A 19261-nucleotide genomic window follows, 5' to 3' on the forward strand; every position below is an offset into this window, starting at 1 on the left:
ATCCAGTGGTTATCAATAGTGCTAGCACCCCATTATCACCTATGCCACATATCTCCTATTCTCCGTTTGAGGTTGCTTTTAAGGCCCGTACTGTGTGTGAGCAGAGAGTTTGGCAAGGTGAGTCCTGAGAGTCTCGGGAGATGCAAGCCCATATTGGTGAGTATAGTCATACAGGCACACAGCAACCAGGTGCTTATAAGAATAAGGGTACCATAAGCAATTCCCCATGGGAGGAGCTTAGTCCGGTTAGTTCAGGAAACAGCCCCTGTGGGAAAGCCAATAAATCTAACAACGTATTAAAGATCATGTTGTTAAATACTAGGTCACTCTTCAAGCACACCCTTGAGGTAGCCACACACATTCAGGAGCGTGATCTAGATATCCGTGCGCTCACTGAAACATGGAGCCATGATGCAGTGGGCCCTTCCTTAAGGCTGGCCATTCCCGAAGGTTATAGCCTCTTGCAGCAGGATAGACGGGAGGGTGGGGAGTAGAGCATAGCTCTGATTTTGAAATCAGACATAAAGATCTGAGAGGATAAGGTGGAGGACATTCCTGGTTCTGAATTGATAGTGGTAAAAATTGGTGTCCGTACTGAAATGACCCTCAACTTGTTACTGATATACATAGCACCAGTAGCAGGGCCCGATTTCCCTGATCAGCTGAAGCAATCGTTTACTACCGTTCCTTAAACCCAACACTCAATTGCTAATTTTGGGGGATCTGAATCTTTGGCTAGGCAGTGACTCGGACGCCACGGCAGGGGTTTTCGAAGGTGCATTGCGCATCCTCGGGTTTCATCAATCTGTTAGTCCCCACGCACGCAAAGGGACACACTCTGGATTGGGTTGCCTCCCATAATGTGAACATTTCTGATCTCGAAGTCCTGCCATGTCCTTGGTTGGATCATTCAAGTATTTACTTTCAGACTAATAATTAATGTGTTGCAAGAAAACCAGGCAATGGCAAAGTCCCTATACTCGTAAGAAACTGCAAGAAATTAAGGGCAGAAAACTTAAAGCCATGGGCTACCACCTTGACCTCTGAGATTCTTGAATCCAAAACACTGCAAGAGATGATCAGCTCTTTTCTGGAGTATTTTAATGAAATCTCTGAAGAACTAGCGCCCTTAAAGAAAAAACTCTGCTTTGATAGAAATAAGCACAATAATTGGTTCAATGCAGATCTGCAAGAGCTGAAAGCTAAAAGAAATAAAATACTTTCATGCCTGATGAAAGAGCATGGACAGTGTAAGCTTAGAAACATAAAAAAGTGGTTAGGATTTTCCAAAACCGCAATTCTGCTAGCCAAAAAAGAATCGTTCAATTGTAGAATTTTAAATTCAAATTCAGACAGCAAGGAACTATTTAAAATTGTATGAGCACAAGAATCTCCTAACGGACCAAGCACAGAACCACTGGTGAAAGACAAAGCATGGTGTGCTTCTATCCAGGAGGCCATGATGGGCAAGTTAGAGAAAATCAAGAAGGGCAATGAGTTGCTAAAACTCTTTACAATTAAACAAACAACCACAGGAAGATTGTGGTGAGACTCCAGTTAAATCTGGTACCCATCAGATTTTTTACTTTTCTCCTGTCTCCGAAGCAGAACTGGCTAGCGTTATTAGACAGTTAAAAACCACTAGCTGCAAGGGGGATCCCTGTTCCTCTCTGATTATCAAAGAGTGTTAATCCATGTTAATCTCGGCCCTTACCAAATTTGCGAACATGTCCTTCGTAGAAAATCACGTTTCGGTAGGATTAAAGCAAGCTTGGATCACCCCTCTTCTAAAGAAGCCATACCTGTGCCCCCTGACACCATCAAATTGTAGACCAATCAGTAATACACTTTTTCTTCTAAAATATTGGATAAGGTGGCCTACAATCAGATCTCTATGCATCTTAATAACTCGCAGAGTTTGCACAAACAACAATCGGGCTTCAGACAAAACCATGGGACCGAGACAGCCCTCCTGGATTTGAAATCTAATTTGTTGCAATCTATGGATAGTGGCCAAGTCTAGCTTCTCATGATCCTGGACCTTTCCGCGGCCTTTGACCTGGTGGATTATTCCATCTTGTCCCCCAGGTTAAAGCATGTGGCCTTATTCTCAGATCAAGCTTCACAATGGATCATGTCATTTCTGAGTGAAAGACATTGCAGAGTTGCCAGCGGAGTGGCTGAGGATAAAACTGTATCTCTAGCATTTCGGGTGCCTTATGGTGCTTGTTTATCCCCATCTCTTTATAACATCTTTATGGTGCAGTTTTTTAATCTTCTAGAGCACAATGACATTTAATTTGCCAATTACACGGATGTCACTCAATGTGTCATCCCAATAACAGGGTAGCACAGATGATCGTAATATTAACAAGGCCTATGATATCATCCAAATGTGGATGATTCAGAACAGCCTAGCCCTTAACAATGATAAAACAGAACTCATGTTGGTGGGGACTGATAGTAAGCTAGACAAGTTAGGTCCGGTGTTCAAGTCTTTTACCATTGCAAATTGTAATATTGAGGTAAAAAAGAAGGTTAAAACTTTAGGCATAATCTTAGATCAAAGTTTGAATATGAAATCTCAGGTGAGCAATTTAGTATCTACATCAACCTATTACCTTAAGTTGTTAGCTCACCTCTGGCCGTTCATTTCAGAAAAAAGTGCAGAGACGATAGCCAGAGCCATAGTTGGTTCAAAGATGGACTATTGTTGTAGTCTTCTCATTGGAATTGTACAAGTAGAGATTAATCGACTGCAGGTCATTCAGAATAGTGCATTCAGGGTGGTGAAGGGCCTAAAGTGGAGAGACCATGTGTCTAAGGCCAAGCAGAATCTGCACTGGCTCCCAGTGAAGGCGAGAGTTCAATTCAGAGTGCTTTTGATTACCCATAAATGCTGCATGCCATCTTATTTGATGGAGTGCATAGTGGAGAAACAGAGTCCCAGCTCTCTCCGATCTAACAACACCTATCAACTGAGAACACCTTGCTGCAAGTTCAGCAAATCTCTGAAGGTTGCATTTAGCATAGCGGTCCCTATAGTGTGGAACACTCTTCCTCCGGATATAAGAAAGATCGAGTCTACTGTCATTTTTAAAAAGAATCTTAAAATGCTTCTATTTTGTTAACTCCACTATCAGTCGCATGCTTCACATGCCGAGTGTGAATATCATCATCCATACTTGTTTGTTTTTGTTCTTTTTCCGTCTGCCCCGTTATGTGTGCGCCCTTAAGACTTTGGGTGCTTGATGCGCGGTACAAATGTAAAGTAAAGTAAAATTGAAAGTGCTGCAAAAGTAAAGAAGACAGAAAGGAGCAAAGTTTAATGCGCTAAAGGCGCAGAGTTAAAGGAGAAATTAACTTTAAAAGTGAAATTTAAAAGTGAGATTCAAATTCTCTCAAGTATCCACCCAAGAGGTGGAAAACATTATAGCCTCACTCAAACCCTCCAATTGCCAAGGAGATTCCTGCCCTGCATTAACTATTAGAGAAGCTGCCAGTGGACTAGCCCCCTTTATCACTATGCCTATCAACTCATCTTTCTGCAAATGTACTGTCCACACCAATCTAAATAACTCATGGGTACTCTCGCTTCTAAAAAAAAACCTCTTTAGACCTGAATATCCTCACCAATTTCAGACCCATCACTACTACTAAAGATCATCGATAAAGTAGCCTATATTCAGATACAATCCTACCTAGAGACCGATAAATTACTAGGACTGCAACAATATGGCTTCAGACCCCAATATGGCACAGAAACAGGCCTGATTGACCTGAAGATCCAGATTGACGACCTGAAAGACAAAGGAAAATCTGCCCTCTTGCCTCTGCTGGATCTGTCAGCCGCTTTTGACCTGGTCGATCACAAGGTGGTTTGTAAACATCTATCATCAGCGGCCCATTTCTCAGTAGAAGGAACGGCATGGATACAATCTTTCTTAAATAACAGATTGATGAGAGTCTTTTCATCAGCGGCAGCAGCTGATCTTATCCCTAATGCCTGCAAGGATCATGTGTATCGCCCACTAGGTATAATGTGTTCGCCAAACCATTGTTTGATGACCTAGACTATTTGCGTGCCACCTGCACTAATTATGCAGATGACACCCAGATCCTCATTCCTCTGACAGGCGACTATGAGAAAGACCTAGCTCTGGTTAACAAAATGTATATCATCATTCAGGCTTGGATGGCCACACATGGCCTGTGTCTGAATGATGAGAAGACTGAGCCGCTACCTTTAGCCACTGCTACTTTTAGCCACTCCTACCAATCAGAAGAAACTGGGCAGCCAATATCTCTCTTTCAACACTGATGGCAATGACATCAAGGTGACTAGAGAGGTAAAAACCCTGGCTTTCTATTTAGACTCCTCCTTGAGCATGCGTAAACGAGTTAGTGTCACTGCCTCGGCGACAGCTTACACCTGTAAGCTGATCCACACCAGCAAACCCTTCCTCTCCACTGGCAGTTTCATGACGCTGGCCAAAGCACTAATTCTTTCTAAAATTGACTATTGTAATGCACTGTACCTTGGGGCCAACAAATACATTGGCCCTCATTACGACCCTGGCGGAAATCTGAAAACGATGGCGGAAATGCAATACCGCCATCGAATAGCGCTCGGTGCGACTATGACCCGTCACCGCAAAGTACGAAGCCATTAGCGACACCGTAGTGAACGCCAACGCTAACTGCACCAAGCACGCGCGCGCGCGCCATGCCAAACCGTAAATACCACCATGGCGCAAGGGTACGCGAATTCCGACCCTAGCGGACATGTACCTAACGCCATCAAGCATGGCGGAATGTACCATTCCGCCATGGTGAGAAGTACGGCATCGCGAATCAACCGTAAACGGCCCCACTGAGTGCCTGTACACCGCTCCCTGCCCACAAAGTACAACTCCCCGTAGGTGCAATGAAGTCACAATGCAACCAGTGAAATGTACAAGTCACCCATGCATGCCAACGAACAAAAGAAACACAAGAGGGGCCAATGGGAGCTGCAGGGCACAGATGGCACGAATACAGAAGCCAATCCAATGGACATGACCACAGTCCCCCCCCCCCCGAAACGCACGCAAACACAGGCACATGTGACCAGCAATATTTCGAAAATCACATCATTCCACCAGTCCACCTGGCTGACCGGCATCTGTTACACAAAACCCAATCCCCCGCCCCTGAGCATGACAACATTCAAACAGTCATATTGGCAGCCCCCATCCCTGACCTCACTGGGCTTCGTAGGCAAACGCGCCCAGTACAGTACCACGCAACTAAACTCCGAAGCTGGAACCCAATGCAGATCTCCACCCAATACATCGCTCCCCAAATAGGAATATGCCATATCACTTGCAAAGAAGAACGCTACACGGGCCAAATCAGAATAGAAATTTAATGCACAACAAAATCACCAAGCCCATACAGCCATTAGGCCATGAACTCCAAAACACATTTCACCATTGTGGGCTGCATCCGCAAGAAATGACCAGCCACTACTTGTGTGACGCCCTGTTCCATCATGGTACACAGAGCCACATCCACGTACGAAAAGGCAACATGGAAGCGCACAGAACCGCAGGGCCGTCCCAATGGGGAGGCACTAGTCCAGCTGAAAGGCCGAAATGTTGCTCCGAGCCACCAGTACTGCGTAAGGGCATGTGGCCCATTGGCGATCGTCCCATAAGATCGTAATGCTGCTCCACTGATTAACACGAAGCAGCAGGTGTCGGGAGTAAAAGCCATCTGCAGGAGTGGCATACAGATGGCAGTGGCAAAAGGGGAGGAGATACCTGTCAACCAAAAGAAAAGAAAAAGAACAGAATGGCCATCAGAACTACATCCGAACAACTCACTTCAATGATCACACTAAATCCACAGCCATATGCATGCTAGCCCACTCCAAAGGATCATCACCACCCCAAAACCACTTGCGACTCATAACCATCTATACCGAGGTGTAAACACCATCACAAACGAGTGTACCTGTGCATGCGTCTGTCTAAACAGAATCCATCAGATGGGATTGGTAACGTGCATGGACACAAGTGTCTGAGGGCGCGTCGAGACAGGGAGGGCTCAACAAGGCCAGATAGACGATGGTCCCACTATGGCAGCCCTGCATCACATAGCGCAGGGGAGGCGGATAGATTCCAAGAAGCCCTGTACATGGCAAACTCTGTATCAAATCACCTGCCCATGCATCCATTCATCATTCCCTCATCCCGGGATTAAAACGCCTGAATATTTACTCACATGACATTAGAAATATCCATTGAGTCTGTGCGTTATGCAGCCTGCAAAATCCACAGTGCCCCAGCCCGTAATTCCAGTGTAGTGAAGTAACATGTATTTGGGAACGTCCGGCCTCATCGCCCACGTCGCTATTGCGCATCCCAAACTATTCATATCAATCATTGCATCCTCGCCATGGCCCCTGTCTCAAGGACATTGAACAATAGAACGTTATATTTGCAGTCAGACCTGTGGGCATCTCCTCGCCGCTAGCTGAAAACCGAAAGCGCCGCCCTTCGAATTCCTCATTTGCAACATCACGTCGAAGAGGCATCTGTGGCCGTTTGAAATCACTAATTAATCCATCTAGTGCGGCTGTGTGTGAAAATGGCAACTGCCTTCACCCACAAATGGGACGCCCCGCACGTCGTTGCAACTCGGTACAGTGATGCATGAGGGCCCACCGTTACTCGAGTACTACGTTCCACTGACCCTTCACAAGTCTGTTCGCGACTGCACAGATAGTATGTGAAACAATGGGACCACAGCAGAATGAACATATCAACCAATGTTACACGTCCATCGGGTACAAATACATGATTGCAATAGCAAGATGCCATTCCTCGAATTGCAGCGTTGTGTGCGGGACGTGCTCGGCCAAAGGGGAGAGCAGTTTGCACAGGTGGAATGAATCACCACAGGTGGAGGCCATACAGCCTGAAAACACATAAATTGCACACCCAGTCTCCTCCCACAACCACACCCACTCCGAAATGCTACCGGCAGGACTCGCGATGTTGGCCCTGGGGGACCTGATAGCACTGCAAGTACTCCAACTCCAAGAAGAAGATGAACACCAACTACAACCGGCCGCACGGAGGGGACGCAGGAGGAGGAGGAGGCCAAGGCAGGGCCAGCAAGGGCCGCCAGCACAGCCACTACCACCACGCAAGCAGCCCGCAATCCCACGCCTCCGAGCACATCCGTTCAACCTCACTGATGAGCAGATCCACACCCTCTACCGTTTGGACCGGGACACCATAACCTCCATTGTGGACATGACACAGGCTGACCTTGTCAGCATGATAGATAGCCCAACCGCCATCCCACCCCTACTGAAGGTGGTGTCTGTACTCCACTTCCTGGCCACAGGCACCTACCAGCACACAGTCGGACAGTTGCATGGCATATCACAGCCACTGTTCTCACGGACACTATTGCAAGTGCTCGATGCCCTCCTGAAGCACGCAGACGACTACATCTCTCTACCACGCTCGGAGCAGGAAATTACAAACACAAAAGTGGGATTCCATGCACTTGCCGGCATACCGGGTTGCATTGGTGCCATCGACTGCACCCATGTGGAATTGGTCGTCCCACATGCCATGGAGGCCCAGTACCGCAACCGAAAACAATTTCATTCCCTGAATGTACAAATGGTGTGTGACTCCAACAGGATCATTACACATTGTTGTGCCAGATTCCCTGGATCAACCCATGATTCTATGGTCTTGAGGAACTCTACTATACCACGCTACATGGAGCGACACGCAGGGAACAGATCCTGGCTACTCGGTGAGTCTCATTTCATGCATGATGATGTGGGGTATGTGATGCGGCAATGACCTGGCAGGAAGGGGGGGGGGTGTGCGTACGTAGCAATGGCATTCCACATCATACGTTTCTCGTCCACATACAGGTGATGCTGGGTATCCACTGAAGAGATTGCTCCTCACACCAGTCCGGAACCCACGGGACCAGCATGAGGAGGACTACAACCATGCCCACTCACGTACCCGTGTAGTCATTGAACAGGCATTCGGCCTACTGAAGACTCGTTTCCGCTGCCTCAGCAGGTCTGGCGGGGCACTCCTGTACCGCCATGAGAAGGTTGCAAAGATGGTCATGGCATGTGTCATGCTCCACAACATGTGCGTACGTAGAAATGTGCCCATGCCCCCTGACGCAGAACTGCAAGCACCTGATGATGGTCATGATGAGGGTGGGGATGTGGCAGCACCTCAAGGAGTCTGCGAGGCACCGGAGGGCCGTGACATTCGTCAGCATCTCATTGATGCATGCTTCTAGCACTCACGCCTGGTGGCTGATACATGGACACGGGACTCGTGGCACTGTGTGTGTCTGGGACATGCACAATATGGACTGTACGCCTATGATGGCCTAGTACACAAAGATCAATGTCCACACATCTCATTGGTTGATCGTGCACTGTTTATGGCATATGTGATATCATGTTGAACACCCTATCGACCCGCCACCCAAGTGAGCCCAACACACCCCCTCCACCCTCCTACCTCCCCCCCGAACACCAGTGTCCAAAGATGCTCATTGTCAGTGGGCTGTCGCTATTGCAAGCCCCCTCTGCGGGTATCAGGGGCACCCCTGCCTGTGGAGCGCAGGTTCCTCCCAGATCTACGTTGGGGGCTGCCCTGGACGGAACTTGCAACGGATGATGTCTCTGCCTGCTCACGTCCATGCATGTCCCTAAGGGTTTGCGAGAGCTCAGTGAGCACACGGCGCACTGCGGCAAGTTCGGCACATACGTCTTTGGACGTCGCATGCAGTTCCCCCCTCAGGCTCTCGGTGCTTCTCTCCATTTGGACTCTCAGGCTCTCGGTGCTACTCTCCATATGGACTCTCAGGCTCTCGGTGCTACTCTCCATTTGTGCCCTTAGTGTCTCTGTACCTCTCTCCATTTCTGCCCTAAGTGTCTCAGTTGATGTTTCTATGTCTGCCTTAGTGCCCCCACATTCATCGGCATGGTCCTTGAGGAGCGTGGCCAGTCGCTGCTGTTGCACGATTAACTGGTCGAGGGACTGTTGCCTCTGCTGGGCCATGGCCATTTGCGGGGGTGTCACAGAGGGGCTGTTGACCTCATGTTGCCTTGCCACAGGGCTTGTGGGGGATGGCCAGTCGTCGTCTTGTGGGTGCCCCTGCGTGGTATCCTCATGTTGTACGGGATAGGACAGACAGGGGGATTGGGACAGGTCATGGATGGATCTGACTTCGACATCCCCGTTTTCTGTGTCCGAGCATGCTGCCATCAATGGGGTGTCACCTATGGTGCTGCTGCCACCAGAGGCAGTGCCTTCTGTGGCATCCGTTGGGGGGACCTGTGGTGGTGGTGGTGTGGGCATGCTGGTTGCTGGGGTGCCTGTTGATGTTCCCTCCTCTGTGCTGCCACCTGATTTGTGCTGCTGCCGTGTCTTGATGCGTGCAGCTGAGGTGGAGGGTCTTTGGCCGTTGGTCTTGGCCCTCTTTGCAGGTGTGCTGGTAGGGGTGTCCTGATGCTCGTCGTTTGGATCGGACCCTGTGGTGGAGTAAAGGAGGGCGAGGGTTATTCATGGGTCTGTGGAAATTGGAATGGCATTGTATCACATGCATTGGGGTGGTACCTGAGGGTGATTTGGGTCGGGGCCTTGGAGGTGCTTTCATTTGTGTGTGGAGTGAGGGTGCAGTTGTTTGGCAGCCTGCAGTTAGGGTGTGCCTGCTGCACGTGTAGTGCGTGTTTTAGGGGTTTTTAATTAATTATGTATTTATTGTGGGTTTTAACGTGCGCTATCAGGCCGATGTGTGTGGACGTTCTCCTGGACATGTGTTTCTGTTGCACTATGTGGACACATGGTACTTCGCATGATTGGACATTGTGGATTTAGCATTGTTTTATCTGGCCCACCTACCTGAATCTTCGGATGTCTGCACTCCTTTCTCCATCCCTCCGACTCCCTCTATGCTCTCCATTCCGATGGTGGAGGCACAGATTTCTTCCCAGGGGGTCAACTTGATGGGTGATTCAGGACCTCCCCCGGTGGCTGTGGCAATGTTGCGGTTGGCAGAGAGTATGCTGCGGACGCGTATCCGCAGGTCGTCCCATCGCTTTCTGCATTGCTGTGGGTTGCGGGGTGCGGTCCCCACCGCACTTACCCGCTGTGCCACCAGAGCCCATATGGCCTTCTTGTTCGCAAGTGACGTCCTGGTCATTTGCGTGGAGAAGACGACGGCTGCATTCTCCTGGAGGGTCTCTGTTAGCACGGTGAGTTCCTCACGGGAGAAGTGGACCTGCCGCTTGCGGTCGCACGCTTTCTTCGCTACTTTTCCCATTTTTCTTGGTTTTGCTAGGGTGGATGACGGGTTGGGGTGTGTCTCAGGGTAGTGTTTTTGGTGGTTGTGTGGTTTTAGTGGTTTTATAGGTGTACGGCGGGATGTTTCCCGTTCCGGGCCCATGTTTTTACTTCCGTTTCCATATGTTTCCGGTCACCGTACTTTCCGGTAGGCGCACACTGCGGTGTCCGCTGTGATGGGTGGCGGTGTTGCACCTAGGGCGCTGTACGGCGGCGGTGTGGGCCGTTTTGGGGTCATTTCCGCCATCGCGGACTTTGCACTTCCGCCATGCCGTGGTGCTCGTGCCCGATGGGTCGGAATGGGCCGCACTTTGCTCCTTCGTGCAATGGCGGAAACGCTATTTACGCTGTGGCGGTCCGGTCAGTCACTTTCCGCCAGGGTCGTAATGAGGGCCATTGTCAATAAACTCCAGATTCTTCAGAATAACGCACGTAGAACAGCCCTAGGTATCTCCAGAAGACAACAAATCTCAGTGTCCAGACGGAACCACAATTGGTTGCTAATCAAGGAAAGACTCCAACTCAAAACAGCCTCCTTGACTTATAAATGCCTCAACAACTCAGCCCTTCATTACCTCACTGAAAAATTCATCAAGAATAACTCTTCACGACCTACAAGAACCTCCAATTCAGGCTGCCTAAGAGTCCCCAGGTTCAAACTGAAGAAAGCAGGTGGCAGTAGCTTTCCTGTCATGGCTGCCAAACTCTGGAACTCCCTACCTACTGCCTTAAGAGCGGACCAATCCTTCCACAAATTCAGGAAAAACATCAAAATTTGGCTCACCTCCAAAGACCTCCCACCCTGCTAGATGCCCACAACAGAACCTCGCAAATGGCTCTAGCATCATCTGTATATCTCTGTATATTACGCTGTCTTTAACTTTATCTATTCTCATTCCTACTATGTATTATTCTGTATTGCATTAATACCTGTATTCCTTCATACTTTTATGTATGTATTGTATGTATTTCTATGATCTGTTTATCTTCTGTACTGTTCTGTACTGGCTTTGGGAGATGAAAGGAAGTTAAAGGAGGCTGGTGAGTGTCAGAGGGAAGCTCCAGCGTCCGGAAGCTGCAAACGGACCTCCAGTGATTAACGGTCCGTGAACCTTAACACTTGAGCACATATTGAATACCAAACTATATGAAACCTTAACTTTGGAAGCATACCAATATAGCTTGAGTGCCAAACGATATGAAATGAAACTAATAGTTTGGCTTGAAAGTAAACACAGTGTACAGTTCAAACCGAATATATTTAAGCAACATAAAAACACCTTTGGACTCTGAACTGAAATTCAACCATAATGAATCTATGTTGCACAACGAGTTACATTTAACCTGAAAGTCGAATATATTAAAGGCTGAAGGAAGCCTAAACAATGAACTATAATAACTAAGTGCAGTGTGGCAAAGCTACAGCTTGACAAGGGATGTGTGATACATGGTGGCAGAGCCACGAGTGAACTAAGGAGAAGCAAGAGGAATATAAGAATACACCCTAAAGCCAAGAGGCCAATAAAAGGAGTCAAGTGAAGGTGACTTGGTGCACAGGAGCCTGCGTGTGGGCTAAGGAGCCCAGGGATCCTGGTTGCACGACCTGTGATGGGTGGACTGTGCGGTCTGACAACTGCGCCTAGACCAGAGAGCCTTTAGTGGTGAAAACTAAAGGTCACCACGAAGCAAGTCCAGTAAAACCACTGCAACACTTTTGAAAAGACTGAAGCACGTGAAGTCTTGGGGAAGGGAATCCTGAGGCTAGAGACATTACACTTATTCTCTTGGGAGCCAAATCCCAAGACCCTTTTGTTTGGATTGTGCAACTTAAAGCTTGAGGAAGGGAACCCCAAGGATTGGTTTTGAACTTTATCACTTTGACCTGGAGAAGGTAAACTTTGAGAACTTTTTGGTTAATGGAACTTTCATATATTTGTGGAGAACTTTCATATGCTTGGGCAAGGAGAGATGAAAAAAAAAGCTGTGAGCTGAAGAAGCTCAGACTTTGCATTAAACACTGTTTCTTTTGACTTTGATACCCCTACACATGTATTACTTATGGTTGTGAGGGCAAGCATAGATTTTGGACACAGATGGATTATTAAGTTGAACTCCTTCATGAAAAATTTCCTTCGTTTAATTCTCATAGGAAAATCCCACCATAGCCTAGAGCAAGTTAGGCTTTCAACCATCCAGACATTTGAGTTAATAAATATATTTTATTTGAATTTTAAGTCTATTGTCTGTGTCCTTCTTCATGATGCCTTCACAGCATGTATGCGCACAAAAACTAGTAACCTGTCTGGAGCTACTCATTATTAACTACACACAATCTAATTCATAGGTGCCCGTTTCCTCCTAGGTTGTCAAAGATGTTTCTTGGAGGGTAGATGTTGGAGAGCATGTGGGGGAAAAAGGAACTTTCATGTTTGCCTGTCTTGCAACCTTCTAGTTGGAAATTTTATGTTGTGTGAGGAAAGTCGAAGGGCTAGATGACTAAAGGAAGGAACCAGCGCTACTTATATTTCACATAACTCCAAGGGAAGGTGAAGGAAAACACTTAACAATTATGACACATCATGTTTTTCTAGCAGCAAGATCATGTTTAGCACAGTCTTGGAAAAGGAGATATCCTCCCACAAAAAGGGAATGGCTTCACAAAGTGACATATCTTTTTCAGATGGAGAAAATAACAATTTGGCTTCAGGACTCTTAAACTAATATTGATGTGGAGTGGTTTGGTTTTACATCAAAATACACTGACCCAGAGACTGCAATGTGAGATATCATAGTAAGCAAAGTGTCTTTGTAGTTTTGGTCTTTTTCCATCCTGCTGATCTACTTAATAACAAGATTTAATGGTTCTGTGATCTTCTCCTGCCTGACAACTGTAGAGAAAGAAGAAAAATACTTGATAATTATTTTCTGTATTCCAAGGGAGGGGAGGTTTGGGAATAGCTACGGGGAAAGAGTCAGAGTTTAGTAAAGCTTGCTGGTTGAGCATTGTAATGGAGAACAACATGTATTTAATTATAATGCTGTGGGATAAGGACTTGGTTAAATTGGCATCAGAAATGTTTCTCTTTGTATATGATTCAAAATGACAATGGTGTTACGATTATTACAGATGTTTAGAAAGTGTTAATACAAACATAAATTTAACAAAACAGCACCCTCCTTCTTTCTGTTATCCCTTTTCCATACTTTTGGCCCTTCGATATTCTCATAATGAACTTTGCCACCCTACCATCTGGACCTTTCTGCATTAATAATCCTTGTGCGGTGTGTTGGCTACTTCTACAGTCTGGCCATTCTTTTATTTTCATTTGTTTAAACACATTGAGAAAACAAGGGACATCTCATTTTTTATTAACATTAAGTTTTCTTTTTTAAGTCATGAGTGTTAAATGCAGCAGCAACATCAGTGTATTTGTACGTGTCAGACCAACGGCTGAATTTGCTCAAGATATTATCAAGGTTGGGGCTGACAACAAGGTAAGGCATCTTTTCATTTACATATATCTGCAGATGTTGTTTTCTTATTTCGAGACCAAACCTAGTACTCAAGTACGCAGGATCTGAAACAATCTTTTTTGGGTGGGGGCAGGTTGCTTTCAGGATTATCATTATTGCGAAGGAGCATGGGGAGACATTCTCCTAAGCAGTGAATGTGCGCCGGCATTGCATGGTGAGCCAAGAATTAGCATCTAGCTGGTAGCACATTGAGCCTCATTATAAGTTTGGTGGTATCTGGCAGGATACCACCAAACAGTAATACTGTTCGAGCAACTTGGTCTGCCGGAATTTCCGGCAGATTACAAGTGGCAGGAAGAGTGGGAAATCCCCATTCCATGGAGTCCTATGGGACTCCATGAGGGGGATTGTTGGTATTAACGGCACCGGTAATACTGGTGCCGATAATACCGGCTGTATTTTTGCTGGTGGGGTGCCTGACTTACCTCCAGCTCTTGACTGGAGGTGAATCGGGTGCCCCACCAACAAACTCGATGTAGACCAGTCCGGAAACGTGCCAGTAAACAGAATAACTGGTATGTTAATTCCAGACCGGCGTACTTGAGGCCCTTCATTGCTCTCTGTATTAAGATAAAATTCAGGCAAGGTTGGCTTGAGTGATGATTCTGGTGTGCAGAAATCTTGCAGAGCCATACAAGATGGTGGCTTTGCTATTTTAGCAGGAGAAAGGTAGGGCAAAAAGGAAGGTTGGCTCTTTTTTGTTTAAGTGGGGGCTTGACTCAAGAGGACAAATATCATTTATCAAAAGAGGCAGAGTCAACAGCTACCCCAGTTCAGTTTACACATTTAGCAGTAGGTATGAAGAGCAGCAGGTTAGTTTAATACATACTAACTCGGGGTGGTCACACAAAGGCTGGAGATTTTTTGGGAAGACAAATCAATTTAATCAAAACTTAGACACATGTTTAAAATTCATGGGTCCAAATACACAAGTTTGCACCTTAAAAGGTACATATATGCCCGTGGGGGCGACAGAGAAAACTCAAAAATGTACAGTCCACATTTAAGTGAGGATTAGTAGCAGGTATTTGTGCAGCTTCATACACTACTTGCAAGTAGTAGTGTGCAATTGTTGTCAACACAAACAGGTTGGTTTTTCTAGTTCGGGGTGTTAAAGCTCTTCGGTGAGAACTGGCGATTTGCAGATTCAGGGAAAGGTCCGAACTGTCATCAGGATGTGGTCATTTGTTGACCAGGCAGTGTGCCCAGCTAAAGAAGCGGAAGACAAGATGATAGGGTATGTGTCAGGAGTGGGTGCCCTCACAGTGGTAATCTGTGAATATGGAACTGCATATCAAAGCCTACCTTTGAAATGTCGTAGCTGAACTTGGAAATGGTGTATTCAGCCTGTTCAGAGTACTGGCCGGAATAGGCAATGGATCTTTATGAGTCAGATATCTGTAGGAGGGGTACCAAAAGGTTAGCTGAATGTTTTGAGAAGGTATATATACAGCCTCATTATAGTGGTTGCAGGAAAGGATATATATACCTGGCTATAATTGTCCACGTCCAGCGTTGATGGCTGGAACAAGCACGTTGGAGAGATCGGAACGTCTAGGTGGAAAAATATATTGCATATCTTAAAAGGGCGTTATTGTTACGCTGGAATAATGCGGGCACAAGGATGTTCGTGGTGCACCGTGAATGGTCTGTCAGGAGGAGTGGTGGATAGCATATGGTGGGCTATTGAGTATAAAGTGCATGGTGTGCAGATTTAAAACACTGCATTATTTTAGAGCTGAGTGAGGATGGATAGTGGAGCACTGTGCAGCTCTGGTATGCAGTATAGAGTGGGCTATCGAGTGCACAGTGTGCAGATCAGATGCAGATTGGGATGTTGCATTTTTTAAAAGGAGCAGAGGTTGCCGGTGGAATTTGCGGTGAAATTAACAGATGTCCGGGTAGCATCTAGTCAGCTAGCGAGTGCACGGTGCGCAGGTCGGGCACAGCATTTACTGTGGAACCTATGGATGGATGGTGCACAGAGCAGGATGGTGCGAGCTGGGTTTAAACCTGTGCATGATGTGCTTAATGGGTCAATGCATTTTATCAAGCACACGTGAGCGTTTGAAAACACGTGAGCGTTTAAACATAACTGCTGGTGCACAGAGGGGCGGAGAGCTATTCTTACCTATTAAAACGGGATCGGAACGACCTGCAGGACCGGCGAGCTGTTCGGTGACTTGCAGAACAATGGGGAGATGTACGCGCGTGCGTATTACATAGCCGCGAGATGTGTGGACACTATCAGTTTACACGGCGCGCATGCGTGGTTGGTAATGTTGCAGGGCACATGCGCTGTTGGAGGAAAACTATAATGTGGGTACTGCTGGAGGAGACTGTACAATGAAGGAAATTCAATTGCATAGTAGATGAAAAACCGCGATATACTAGGCGGTACATTGAAATACAGGGCAGTGAAAAATGAGTGCCTGTTATTTTACACAGTTTTGTTCCTTATTTTTTGTTTCACACAAGAGGTATATGAAATGTGGCTGTGACTTTTATAATGGCAGATGTCACTACATTTTGGCACTTAGAATGATTGTACAAGGGTACAGAGTATGTCAAATTAATGTGTTGCTGTGTCAAATGCTGCACAAGAGATACTTCACCAGTTTTAAAGTGTTGTGTTTACAAGAGGTAAAAAACAACAACAGAAGTTAAAGGAGGTGCGAGTACTATCTGAAAAAGGTTCCATTCGATAGCAATATTTAGACCTTGTTTAACTGAATTCAGATGGAAAATCCATTGTCGTTCTAGCTTTCGTAGGACTAGATCTCTATCGCCACCTCTGAAAGGATTTCTAGCTGTTTGGAGAATGAACCAGAACATATCGTTGTGGCTGTGTTTCTTCTCTTGAAAATGTGCCATCGTTTATCTGGTAATGCATTTTTAATGCACGATCTGTGCTCGCATATGCGCTATCTGACTTCCCGTTTGCTTTTACCTATATATAGCAATTTACATGGGCATTGAATGGCGTAAACTGTCCATTTACTTTTACAGTTGGAGAAAGTATTAAAGGTCCATGTTTTGCCATTCAGATCGATGGATTTCATATCTTTTGTTAAGCAGCACACCGAGTAGGATCCGCACTTGTAGTGACCTTTGACTGGCGGTAAGTTCCACAACGTCAGTTGTCGGTTAGTTGGTGTGGTGGGTTCAGTATAGGTGTTGACCAGGCGATCTTTCAGGTTCCTGCTTCGCTTGAAAGCAAACCGAGGTTTAGTAGGTTTGAAAGATTTGGTATGTAAGATGTTCCAATGCCGGAGAATACTTTTTTTGATCTGGTTACTTAAAGTAGTAAAGGTGGTGACACAGGTCATCTTGTCTTTGCATACAACACGAGGAGTTGGAGTGAGACATGTTTCTCTGCTAGTGTTTTTTGCTCTTTTTTGGGCTCTGTGGATCATGTTACTGGGATAGCCTCTAGCTTTCAGTCTGGTCGACAAATCTTGACTTGTGGTATCAAAGTCTTCTCTTGTGGTACAGTTGCGTCTTAGGCGAAGGAACTGGCCAAAGGGTATGTTTTCCTTCAGGGCCGCTGGGTGGAAGCTATAAAATTCCATCAGTGTGTTCTTTGAGGTTGGTTTGCGGTATAGAGTTGTCGCCAAAGTATTTGAGGTTGTCTTGTAGATGGTGAGATCCAAAAAAGGAATGGATAGTTTGTCATATTGTATGGTGAATTTAATACATGCGTCTCAAGTGTTCAGCCAGGCAAAGAATACCTGAAGTTGTGTTTCATTGCCTTTCCATGTCATCAGAATGTCGTCGATATAGCGAATCCAGAGTCCTATCTGTAGCTTAAAAGGATTGTTGATGTCAAATATGGATTGTGTCTCGAAAGAGTCCATAAAAAGATTGGCTATATCGGGCACGAAAGTTACCCCCATGCTGGACTGTTGGTAGAATGTTTTTTCGAAGATTAACTAGTTTTCAGTGAGAGCAATGCAGATGCATTCAAGTAAAAAAGCTGTTGGTGGTTCCCGGATAGTTCTTCTGTTGAGGTATGTGGCAAGGACTTCAATGCATTCACGCTGTGGAATACTAGTGTATAGTGATTCGACGTCCAGAGTGACTAGCCAGTCTTCTTGATCTATAAGTAGTGTGTTTAACTTCTTGATCGTGGATGTAGTATCCTGGACATATGAGCGCATATGACCGATGAATGGTCGTAGAAAATGGTTGATGTAAATTGAAAACGGCTCAAGAACTGATCCTATACTGGCTACTATGGGTCTCCCCCCCCCCCCCGGTGGAAGTGTTGTGTCCTTGTGGATTTTTGGTAAAAGGTAAAAAGCCGGAAGTATAGGTCTGTGGTTCACTGAGAAAAGTTTCTCATCATCATCGATCCACCCTTCTTGCCAAGCGTGGAACATGAGGCTTTCTATTTCTGTGAGTAGTCTGGTTGTCGGATCAGTGGGAATTTGTCTGTAGAACTTCATATTGGAAAGATGTTTCTGAACTTCTGTATCATAGAGACTCTTACCCCAAAGCACAATACCTCCCCCTTTATCGGCGGGTTTGATAAGGAAGTCATGGTTATTTACGAGTTTTTTTTAGTGCTAGACGTTCTTTTTGGTTTAGGTTGTCAGGGTACCTTATGTGTTTGTCAAAGAGTTGGTTGGTTTCTAAAAGGATGTGGTTTTCATAAGCCAGAATTTCTGGGCAAACCATGTGCAACAGTGGCTTAAAGGTCAAAGGTGTTCTTAATCCTGTTGATTTTGGAGGGTCTTTTTCAGGGCTTTCTCTGAAGAAATATTTCAGTCTAATCGTTCAGAAATTTTTTTGAAGTTCGACCTCTGTCTTGAATCTATCCGCTGGTGTAGTGGAGATGAAGCTAAGGTCTTTAATAAGGATGCTGATCTCATCAGTCGAGAGGTTGTGATCACTTAGTTTGAAAATCGGTATCACCATGTTTGGTTCCCCGGGAGCATCCATTGGCGAGTTCTCATGGGGTGTTGCCGTTGCTGTCGTGGACCGCCTCTTTGTTTGCTTCCTTGAAAAAACTGTTGTTGAGCACCTTGGTTTGAAGTTGATGATGTTGAGTTTGTTGAACTTGAGTCACTGCTGTTTGAGCTGTTGGAGGAGGTAACAACATTTTTTTGTGGGCGACGTGGGTTACGTTTGTTTTGTTGTATATTTTGATTGGCTTCATTGTAGAAGCCTGGTACAAGGTATGGGTATGTTTTTTCTTCCTTATAGTTCTTTGTCATTTTGAAGTTTCCATAGTTTTTTGTCAATTGTAAACTTGTGGAATTTTGTTATTTCTTCTTCAATCCTTTCAAGTTGGGTTTTTATATCTGGAATTATATTTTCAGTTTTAATTTTTTCTT

The 19261-nt window shown here is 45.9% G+C and overlaps 1 protein-coding gene across 1 annotated transcript in view; it reads left to right on the top strand.

Moving 5' to 3' along the window:
• The window catches only part of KIF9 (kinesin family member 9), a 1188236-nt gene that overhangs the window by 44106 nt on the left and 1124869 nt on the right, over positions 1–19261 (top strand). The window contains exon 2 of the mRNA XM_069645790.1: positions 13783–13883. Coding sequence (XP_069501891.1) covers positions 13785–13883 — 99 coding nt within the window. The 5' untranslated portion in view covers positions 13783–13784. The remainder of the gene's footprint in view (positions 1–13782; positions 13884–19261) is intronic.

The sequence above is a fragment of the Ambystoma mexicanum genome, chromosome 2p (assembly GCF_040938575.1).
Source record: "Ambystoma mexicanum isolate Mex_15411 chromosome 2p, UKY_AmexF1_1, whole genome shotgun sequence".
Lineage (NCBI taxonomy): Eukaryota > Metazoa > Chordata > Amphibia > Caudata > Ambystomatidae > Ambystoma > Ambystoma mexicanum.